This window comes from Rousettus aegyptiacus, unplaced genomic scaffold, assembly GCF_014176215.1.
Source record: "Rousettus aegyptiacus isolate mRouAeg1 unplaced genomic scaffold, mRouAeg1.p scaffold_m13_p_8, whole genome shotgun sequence".
Lineage (NCBI taxonomy): Eukaryota > Metazoa > Chordata > Mammalia > Chiroptera > Pteropodidae > Rousettus > Rousettus aegyptiacus.
Genome location: NW_023416311.1, coordinates 18,812,807 through 18,823,689, shown reverse-complemented (window position 1 = coordinate 18,823,689; position 10,883 = coordinate 18,812,807). Strand labels below are relative to the sequence as shown.

Below are 10,883 nucleotides of genomic sequence, written 5' to 3'. Positions count from 1 at the left end.
GCCATTTTTAGTCCATAGGACGTTCCCTCTCAGATCCGCCCTGCCAGCCCCTGTTTCTCCCCCACAACCAAGGCATCCGAGCCCCATCTCTAGGTCTAAGTCCCAATAAAGGCAGACCCCAGGGGACCAGTATCCACCGATATGGCTTTTCTGGAGCTGCTGGCAGAGCCCCTGAGAGATGGCGAGTGGCCAGAAATCCGGAGACCCTCACTGGCGTCTGGGTTCCCCGGAGAATCTGCTTCCACTGGAGACAGGCAGAGGGGCATCGTCTCAGCCACCTCCCTGCTCCCGTCCTCTTTTTTTTTTTCCAGGCTGTGGGAGACAAAGGGTTAAATCCCATAGAGCTGATGCTCTGACTCCAGGCTAGAGGGGCCCGGGAAGCTGGGGTCACTTCCTGCTCCGTCCCAGTCACCCTGAACTGGTCCCCGGGTCCTCAGCCTGGGATCACCCCTTGAGAAGGACCCCAGAGTCCTCGGCATCTAGCCCGTGGCCCCCTCCCCAGAGGCAGGGCATTCAAGGGGTTAAGTCCCCTGGGGCTGGATTCTGCCTTCCGCCTTTCCCAGACCCCAAAGCCGTGAGTTGGGGACGCCTGGGTTCCTGAGGGGTGGCCTGAAGGGCCTGGGACAGCGGCCGGGGAACAATGGGGCGTGCGGAGGCGGGCGGCCCCAGGTCTGAGCCCCCTCCCCCGCCCCTGGTTGCTGGGGTAGGGCTGGGGGCCGGGCAGGGGCGCCGAGGGCCGAGGATTCTGGGAAGAGCGCGAGGGTCTGGTTGTGGGGGAGGGGAGGCGTGAGCATTCTGGGAAGAGGGAATTCTACCGCCAGGCCGGGGCTGGGGGCTGCAGCAGCTGGGAATCTTGGGGGACCGGGATGGGGAGGATGCCCAGCTTTGCACTGGGAGCTGAAAGAGGTTGGCGGGGGCCAGCTGGAACAGAAATTCAGGGTCTGGACTGGTGCGGCCATCGTGGGGGCCGGGGGCCAGGATGGCTGCGTGCCCGCTGCTGCCTCCACGTCAGGGTCACTCTGGGCCACTCTCCACACCTGAGAGGCAGCCTTCTTTCTTCCCTCCCTCCGCAGTGGGGCTAGCCAAGTCCGAGGTCTGAGCCTGGGTCGCTCCAAGCACTTCTTGTCTCCCCGTCTTACCACCCTCATGCCCCAGGGCAGCCTTGTCATTAACCCTTTCCCTCTACTCTGGACCTCTGAGTTTGAATTTCTGGAAATAATCAAGGTACATAAGGTCTTACCTGTCCTCAGTAAACAGCAGGGCACCCTTCCAGGCCTACTCAGAACATTCAGGCAACCCCAGCTTGGCAGAGGTCCCCGCTTCCACCTCCCCGGAGACACCGGTGGGGGAGGGGCAATTCTCATAGCCTAAGAAGCTTCAGAGATGAAGAAATTAATTTACTTCCTAAAATCTAACTCCTGTCTCCCCTACTGCTACTTGACAGGGTTAAGCTAGCTCCTCCTTCACTTGGGTTACCTCCCAGCTGCCTCTCATGACCCTTGTCATGTCTCTTGCACCACTGCCCCTTTACACACAGTGCCCATCTCACAAAGCCACCCAAAACCAAGGCTTTCCTCAGGCTCTCTTAAGGGTCTAAACATTGTGTGGAAAATTCTCCTAGCACTTAGTTCCTGTGGCCCTGTTCCCTCATCCTGGAGTCATATCACCTTTTTTTTTGGAGTAACAGCTCGCTATATTTTACCAGGAAGCCATTCTGAACGGCTCTTTTGCTGCTGTCCCCTTGCAAACTGCCCTTTAAAGGCATTGGACAAACAGGTTTTCCAGGAGCAAAATGTATTTTTTGTTCATTTTTCATCCATTCAACAAAGTGTATTGAGTACCTATTATGTATTAGGCACTGTCCTAGGCATGTCATAGGGCAGCAACAAAACAAAACAAAGGGTATAGAAGAAGAGATACCTGAATGAGACAGATATGGATAATATGATTCAGTAGGCAGGTCTCTGTCTTGCTTATAGATGTAGATTGTTAGGCTAGTCACTAGATCCAGCCCCTCCTTTTACAACCAAGGACCTCTTGGTCCCAGGAATTTCTTCATCCCATTCTCATGGTCAGCAGGCTCCCTCTGAGCTTGCTTCATCACTCATCCCTGCCAGCAGCCCACATTTATGAGTTTCACATGACTCCCAAGGTCATCTCCCTTGCAGAAGCTAGGGCAAGCCAGACACAGAATGCTGCATTTCTGGTCTGTGCCACTTCCCAGCCTGTGACCTTGGAGAAATCTCCCTGAGGGTTGATTTCCTAATCTGTAAAATGGACAGCCTGACTCCTGGATCTCCTCATGAGATTGTGGGGAGGACTGGGTGAGATAATGAGGACACTACAGTAGGCATTGTGTCAACTGCTGAGCGGTTTCCCACGCTTGTCCTTTTAACATTTTCCTCATGAGGTATTTCCTGCAGAAGCCCCTGATGACTTTAAAACGCCCCTCCTCCTACCTCTAGCTTAACCTTTTTTCTCTGCTTGGATAATGGAAAAGTGCTCCAGTCTTTTTGGAAGGCCCCTGTCCCTCAGGGAAATTAGGATGGTTTCTTTTTTCCTTTCTTTCTTTTTTCTTTCTCTCTTTCTCTCTTTCTCTCTTTCTTTCTTTTGTTCTTTCTTTCTTTCTTTCTTTCTTTCTTTCTTTCTTTCTTTCTTTCTTTCTTTCTTCCTTTCTTTCTTTTCTTTCTTTTCTTTCTTTCTTTTTCTTTCTTTCAACTCTTTAAGTGTTCTAGGCAGCCTCAGGTCTCTGTGAGGCTCTTAAGGAAAGTTTATTGGTCCCAATTAGCAGCCCCATTAAGGAGAAAAATTAGAGACTTAATAAGCTTCCTCTGATTAGCAAACTAACAGGTTTCCCAGCCTCTGGGCATCAGAAGGGTAGAGTGAGAGCCTACTTACCCTGTGGGTGTTAGATACTTCTCCAGCCCCCACCCCCAGTCAAGGTTCTAAGGGTTATGACTGATGAGCTTTTAATTACACTCTTAAACTCACCTACTTGCTTAGTTGTGATCTTAAGATTTAGAACAGGATTCAGGCCTGCGGGGGTGGGGGTGGGGGAACATGGTAAGAATCGATTCCCAGAAAAATGGATTGGTAGGAAACAAAAGAAGAACAAGGGCTGAGGGGTGTGCAGGTGCGCGGTAAAAAGCAGGAGATCAGCTCCCATTGTGTACCCCTTTCTTTCCTTCCCCAGGGTCCCTGGAACTCGGGGAGGTCCTGAGCTCTGGGATGGAGCCTGAGGCAGCACTGTGGGGCCCAGATCTGCGGGGTCCTGAACAGAGCCCCAACGATGCTCACAGAGGTGAGGGGCACCAGAAGGGACTGCGGTCCTGACAAGACAGTGGCCCCAGTTCAGGGAGGGGCCCAGACTCTGGGAAACCCAGGGGAGGGAAGAGAGACCAACCCCGTATTCTGAAAGGAGATGGGGGCTGGAGACTCCCTTTCTCTCTGTAGGTGCCGAGAGTGGGAACGAAGAAGAGAGCCCTCAGCAGGAAGGTTCTGGGGAGGAGATCATCTTGGGAGATCCAGCTCAGAGTCCAGAATTCAAGGACCCACCAGAGATGCCCCTGGAGAGACCCTCCCAGGATCCCTCAGTCCCCCAGGATTCCCCAACTCCACTGGGTCACTCCAGCCCCTTAGACCACCAGACCCCTCTGGACCCCTCCACCCCCGAGGTAGTCCCTACCCCATCTGACTGGACCAAGGCCTGTGAGGCCAGTTGGCAGTGGGGGACCTTGACCACATGGAACAGTCCCCCGGTGGTCCCTGCCAATGAGTCCAGCCTGCGGGAGCTGGTGCAAGGCCGCCCCTCCGGGGCCGAGAAGCCCTATATCTGCAATGAGTGCGGCAAGAGCTTCAGCCAGTGGTCCAAGCTGCTGCGGCACCAGCGCATCCACACGGGTGAGCGGCCCAACACCTGCTCTGAGTGTGGCAAGAGCTTCACGCAGAGTTCGCACCTTGTGCAGCACCAGCGCACGCACACCGGCGAGAAGCCCTACAAGTGCCCAGACTGTGGTAAATGCTTCAGCTGGAGCTCCAACCTGGTGCAGCACCAGCGCACGCACACCGGTGAGAAGCCCTACAAGTGTACCGAGTGCGAGAAGGCCTTCACGCAGAGCACCAACCTCATCAAGCACCAGCGCTCGCACACGGGCGAGAAGCCGTACAAGTGCGGAGAGTGCCGGCGCGCCTTCTACCGCAGCTCCGACCTCATCCAGCACCAAGCCACACACACGGGAGAGAAACCCTATAAGTGCCCCGAGTGCGGCAAGCGTTTCGGCCAGAACCACAACCTCCTCAAGCACCAGAAGATCCACGCCGGGGAGAAGCCATACCGCTGCACCGAGTGCGGCAAGAGCTTCATCCAGAGCTCAGAGCTGACCCAGCACCAGCGCACGCACACGGGCGAGAAGCCCTACGAGTGCCTCGAGTGCGGCAAGAGCTTCGGCCACAGCTCCACCCTCATCAAGCACCAGCGGACCCACCTGCGCGAGGACCCCTTCAAGTGCCCTGTGTGTGGCAAAACCTTCACACTGAGCGCCACACTGCTGCGACATCAGCGCACGCACACGGGCGAGCGGCCCTACAAGTGCCCCGAGTGCGGCAAGAGCTTTAGCGTCAGCTCCAACCTCATCAACCACCAGCGCATTCACCGCGGTGAGCGGCCGTACATCTGCGCTGACTGTGGCAAGAGCTTCATCATGAGCTCCACGCTGATCCGCCACCAGCGCATCCACACCGGCGAGAAGCCCTACAAGTGCTCCGACTGCGGCAAGAGCTTCATCCGCAGCTCCCATCTCATTCAGCACCGACGCACACACACGGGCGAGAAGCCCTACAAGTGCCCCGAGTGCGGCAAGAGCTTCAGCCAAAGCTCGAATCTCATCACCCACGTGCGCACCCACATGGATGAGAACCTTTTCGTGTGCTCTGACTGTGGAAAGGCCTTCCTGGAGGCACACGAGCTGGAGCAGCATCGGGTGATCCATGAAAGAGGGAAGACCCCAGCCCGGAGGGCTCAGGGTGACACTCTGCTAGGGCTTGGGGACCCCACGCTGCTGACTCCGCCCCCCGGAGCCAAACCACACAAGTGTCTCGTTTGCGGAAAGGGGTTCAACGACGAGGGCATTTTCATGCAGCATCAGAGAATCCACATTGGAGAAAACCCCTACAAAAATTCAGATGGCCTCATCGCGCACCAAGCTCCCAAACCACCTCAGTTCCGACCCCCCAGGCTCCCTTTTGGAGGGAATTCCTATCCAGGTGCTGCGGAGGGCAGAGCCGAACCCCCAGGACAGCCCTTTAAAATGCCTGAGGGGCAGGAGAGCTTCAGCCAAAGGCTGGGCCTGCTCTCCTCCAAGTCCTATATTTGTTCCCACTGTGGAGAAAGCTTCCTGGATCGCACCGTGCTCCTCCAACACCAGCTTACCCATGGCAACGAGAAGCCCTTTCTCTTTCCTGATTATAGGATTGGCTTAGCAGAAGGGGCAGGGCCCAGTCCCTTCCTAAGTGGAAAGCCCTTCAAATGCCCTGAATGCAAAAAAAGCTTTGGCCTCAGCTCAGAGCTGCTGCTGCACCAGAAAGTCCACGCAGGTGGGAAACGCCAGAAGAGTCCAGAGCTGGGGAAGAGTTCCTCTGTCCTCCTGGAGCACCTCAGGAGCCCCCTCGGGGCCAGACCCTACAGCTGTTCAGATTGTGGGGCCTCCTTCCTTGATCGCCTGGCCCTCATCCGGCACCAGGAAACTCATACCCAAGAAAAGTCCCCCAGACCCGAGGAACCTCTTCCAGACCCAGCCACCCTGTCCACAAGCCAGGAAGGTGAGAGAGAGACACCCACTCCCACAGGGAGCAGCAGCCACAGGGAAGGGGACACACCCAAAACCATCTTGGAAGAAAAGCCCTATTTGTGCCCTGAGTGTGGAGATGGCTTCACAGAAGTCGCAGCCCTCCTCCTCCATAGGAGCTGCCACCCTGGGGTTGCCCTGTGAAATGGTCTAGAAACCAGGGGCCTCTCTCCTGAGAGGAACACTGGATTTCCCCAAAAATTATGTGGGGAAAAGAAGAAAACCCTATCAGATTGTAGAGATGCAGAGGATAAAGGACCCTGGGTAAAAATAGTGCTTTTACATCGGTGATGAGAAAACCTATAAAATTGTTGGTAGGAACCACTTATAATGCCGTAGAGAAAAACTGTTGGGTTAGAAACCCTATAAATATGTAGGAAAAAAAGCCCTTTAAGTCTGTAGCAGAGAAACCCTATAAACTATAGTGGATAAAAGCCCTATTAATTGTAGGAAGAGGTCCCAAAATGTCTCTAGACAACCCTAAAAAAGTGTATCGAAATCCTTGTAAAACAATAGGGTCGGGGAAGTGCAGGGAATATAACAATGGCATTGACTTGGGAGGAATGACCCTCAGAACATGTAGAAGAACCTCCCATGAACTTGTTCCACAGTGTTCTCTCCTACTGGAGGGAGGTTTATCCTCAGAAGCCTTGGACAATTACACTGAGGAAGATACTCAGTGGGAAGTAGTGTGGGAATTGGGTGAAACTGGAAAAGGATGAAAACAAAGACAGGAGAAAATTAAGTGATGAGGAGCCCTCAAACCCACAGAAGAGAAATGACCCAAGAGCTAGGAAGAGAAAGTCCAGCTCATTGTACTGTGGGTACCTCAGGGTATAAGGCCAATCTTACATGCATGTCAGAGAAAGAGCCCCATGGAATTCCTTACAAAAAGCCAAGAATGGGGGAAGAAAAAAAAGATGATGTCAAGCCTTTTTAAAAGCTGAAGTTTGGGGTGCTTAAAAACCTTAAGAATACTGGGAAACCACCACAAAAATTAGGGGGAAGTTGTGGGGGGATTCTGTTAGAGTGCTTTCAGGGAAGGAGACTAAGCTGAGAAACTGTTCAGATGAAACCCAGCAAACTCCAGGCTGCCCAGTCCTCCCTGTTTCTGGTAGCTTGTTTAAACTGCAAGTGCAAGCGGGTCCCAGCTCAGGCCACCAGTGTCCTCCCCAAGCCAAGCAGGATGACCCTTTTCCAGCCCAGCTGGGGACATTATACTCTGAGAGGCCTCCAGGGATGGAGGGTCCCTTCTGCTACATTCTCAGGTCTCACTGTCAGGAGGTTTCTCCTGAAATCTAACTGCGACCAGTCTTGCTGCAGTGGCGGCCCGTTCCCTCAAATTCTGTCCTCAGTGGAAAGGGAGAACCGCTGCTAGTCGACCTCCAAAGAATAAAGCCCTCAGAGACTCAAGGCCTATGTGTGCTCAAATCCTCCCTAGACTGCTCTTCCCCAAGTCAGTAAGACCCTCATGTAGGTTCTGTGTGGCAATGAGAGAGAGCAACTAGATAAAATAGCCAGCAACCTGCTTCGAAACTTCACTTTTTCCTCTGAGCTGATAGCGAGGCTGCTGGCAGGATGAGCCAGCCTGCATGTAGTGACGGATATCCAAACACCCTGCAGATGGGACCATGGGTCCTGGAAGAGTATATTGAAGCCAGACCACCTTCCTCACCCCAGTACCTGGAAGCCTCTGTGGTTGTGACAGCCCAACCCGATTGTGGTCTTGGGACGAGCGGATTCCACCCACTCGGCTCCTCTCCTTAGCCAGAAACCTTTGGAGGGAAATGGAAAGACGAGAACCACTCTCTCCTGCCAGGCCCATCTCCTGTCCTCACGCACCACGCACAGTTACACACTTTTTATTAACGCAGCCAAACCCACTAACATGACTGGGTATGAGTGGCAGGGGAAAGAGACTGTTGCCCTCCAAAGTGGTTGGAGAAAACTCTTGAAACACGTATAATAAGAACCCTATCCCCTAACCGGGAGACTCCATCCAGTGCTGGGTCCAAAGGAAATGCCCACTGATCCTATGCTGTCATCAGTAATACACTGTGGTCCTGGAGTAAGAAAACTGAGATGCCAGGTGAGATGGCCCTTCAGCAGTCACATCCCTGGAAGAAGGGGACCTGGATTTCAGCGGAGCTATGGAAGAGACCTCTAATTTTATTACCTAGAGTTCAAAAGATGAAACTCCTTCACCCTTGATCTACCCTACCCCCAAAGGGATGACCCTCAAATTTGAAGGATCACAATCTAGAACACTGTAGGAGGAAAAACCCAGGTCTGCTGGAGAGAAGGAAAAGGCAGGCCTTGTATGATTGTGGGGAGACCCTTAATTAACATCTGCATTAAAGCCCCACCCGACCCAAGTGCCAGGTCGGAAAACACTACTGAGGGGAGAAGGACCCTGCCTGCCGAATCTCTACTGACGGAAGCATCCACAATGGAGGTATCCCTATGAGACTGAGGAAGAGGAGACAATCCTCCAGGTCAAAGCAGATTTTTTCCCCTCTAAGATGGTAGCAGAAAAAAACTCCAGTTGTAGACAAACCCTTGTAAAGCCAGAAGGAGATCCCCTCAGAAACAGGTCTGAGGAATCTGTCTCTAGAAGAGTCCTGGGGAGCATACTTCGGGGCTTTGGAGCCAGTTGGGGGTGGGGGAATGTGGTAAGTGTGGTTGAAGGCCGACTGCAGGTCTATTGAGGACTGGAGTGTAGCATATGTAGTAGGGTGCTTGCATGTTGTAGGAAAGGGTGAGGGCCAGGGGTTTCAGCTCCGGCACTGAATGGATGATGAGTTGGGGTCTTGGGTTTTGTAGCAGGAAAGGGGCAGAATTGGAGACTTTTGGGGTGTGACCTATTCTCTGTTGCCCACTTCCCCGAATTCCTTTAGCCAGATGCTTCCCTCTCCGGGTGAGCTACATCTTGGTAGGAACTAAGCAGGGAACCAGCAGGGGGGAGGAAGAAGTGTCCAGAGTCCCACTGATCAGCTCAGGCAAAGGCCCACCTCAGTCTAGAAGGTCTCTTGTCCAACTCCACACAGGCCTGACTCTTCAGAAGTGCTCTGGTTGAGAAGCCAAACAAATAGGGTAACAGAGTCATTGGTAAAAGCAGAGAGAAGAGTGGAAACTGATCTGAACTTAGGGTGAAACGAAACTGCTATGGATATGGAGATCAAATGGGATCTGGGAATGAAACTTGAAACTATCACAACCAACAGGTGGGGTTCCATGACACCTGCTCCTGAGGTCAGCAGCCCCCAGACTCCTTTGCTCCCATTAGGGAAGCCCCACTCACCTGACTTGTCCCCCTAGAGTGAAGAGAGGCCCCACTTTTGAGTGTTGTGTGTCAAAAAGTGTTGTGTCACCGGTGGTCATGTTGATTAGAATAAAGGGAATAAGATTTCCTAGGTGTTTTGTCTGCTCTTTCAAGCCTAGAGCAAGCTGAAAGAGCTTATCCTCTCCCAGAGCCAGTGTCCGTTCATAACCTCAAAAGCTCAGCCCTGTTCCAGACTGCCTTTGAACCCTTTTCCCAGAGGCCCTAAAATCCCCACCCATGTATGCTGGTGGGAGCCTGAAGGTTTATGGAGTTTTAAAATGCATATCTTTAGGAGAGAGGGAGAAATGTTCTCAGGTAGCAGCAGCAGAGCCAAGCAGCTCCTGACGTCTGACTTTGGCACCAGCACGTGTTGACTGATGGCTGCCTCAGGTCCAGCTGTGCGGCCCCAGGGAGGCCTCTCTGGTCACAACACCTGCACCCTTCCCAGACTGACACATGGAAAAGCTCCTACAGTCTAGTTCCAGAAGCTGGAGGCCACCCCCTCTGGTTCACCTGGGGCCTGGACCTGGCCCAGTCCTTTCTTTGAATCAGAGCCCCACAGACCCTGAAAGGTGGGTAGAGACCTGGCTTGTCTTCTCTCTGTCAGGATATAACCCATAACCCTCACTGCGTGGAGATGCTGTCTCAGAAGGGTAGCCACTTGCCCAAAGTCCAAGGCAGTGAGTAAAACTAGAACAGCCAGGAGCTGACTCTACTCAATCAAGCCTCTCCCCATCCCTGGGCCTGCCTGGGCCTGCCTGGGCCTGGCCTGGGCTCCACACTGGGGCAGGCAGGGCTTCTCCAAGGAATCCTCAATGCCAGGCCTGCCTCAGTATTATCTCCTTGGCCTAGGCCTGGCCATGACTTCCAAGCCTGAGGTCAACACTTGCTCGAATCTATCTCTTGCCTCTGCCCCAGTCTGCTGGGGACCTCCTGCCCCAGCCAGGAAGCTATCTCCTCACCTTCCCTATGCTGCTCTGACCCAGACTCCCAGGGTGGGCTCATTGCTTCTTCCTTTTGCCTATTTGGTAAGCAAGGGGTGGAGTAGGGGGCAGGGTGGAGGAATTTGCCTTTCACTAACAGGCGAGCAATGAAGGCTATCCCACATCCCTTGTGCTCTCAGCCTTGAGGACATTGAGGTACATTAGAACTGGTCCAAGCACAGGACAAGTCCTCAGTAAAGTAAGGAGACTACAGGAAAAGAACAAGCACTGGAGCACAGTGGTTTGTTCAGACACCTAGGAGGAGCTGTGCACCCAGCCCTGGTGCCTGCCACAGCATAAGGACAAGAAACAGGCTGGAAGAAGTGACCTAAGGAATAAGGGTTGCAAGTACAGCAAATATTATGTGTAAGGGCCAGGTGTGGGGCGGGGGATACAGGGTGTATAACAACTAGGTTTGGGTTTAGAGCATAGAGGGGTGAGGATTGAAAGAAGGTAGAGAGCAGAGTATAGAGCATTTTGTTTGAGGAACATAGGGATAGGGCCCCATTGGGGGATTTTTGAGAGTGACATGATCTTACCCCCAAGCCTCATCCCAACAGTGTGATTTTTCTAGGTATGGACCTCAGGAAAGAACTGGGCTGGAGAAGTTGGGCCTTAGCAGCTTAGCTGTAGCCATGGCCATGGATGAACACACCCAGGAAGACTGGCAGAGTAGAAATCAGTCTAGCTTATGAATGGAAGAAGAGGACCAGCAGAAGATAGTAAATAGAAAAC

The 10,883-nt window shown here is 53.2% G+C and overlaps 1 protein-coding gene across 1 annotated transcript; it reads left to right on the top strand.

Moving 5' to 3' along the window:
* The first annotated feature begins 383 nt into the window (after positions 1 to 383).
* On the top strand, positions 384 to 9,256 carry ZNF629 (zinc finger protein 629). The gene is made up of 3 exons (XM_016132838.2): positions 384 to 574; positions 3,194 to 3,301; positions 3,454 to 9,256. Exons 2-3 carry the CDS (start codon positions 3,229 to 3,231, stop codon positions 5,985 to 5,987), a joined length of 2,607 nt encoding a protein of 868 aa, XP_015988324.1. The 5' UTR covers positions 384 to 574; positions 3,194 to 3,228; the 3' UTR covers positions 5,988 to 9,256.
* The last annotated feature ends 1,627 nt before the right edge of the window (positions 9,257 to 10,883 follow it).

Coding starts and splice junctions, on each gene's coding strand:
- ZNF629 (XM_016132838.2), top strand. CDS start 3,229: ATGGAGCCTGAGGCAGCACTGTGGGGCCCAGATCTGCGGGGTCCTGAA. Junction 3,302..3,453: donor CCCCAACGATGCTCACAGAG/GTGAGGGGCACC, acceptor TTCTCTCTGTAG/GTGCCGAGAGTGGGAACGAA.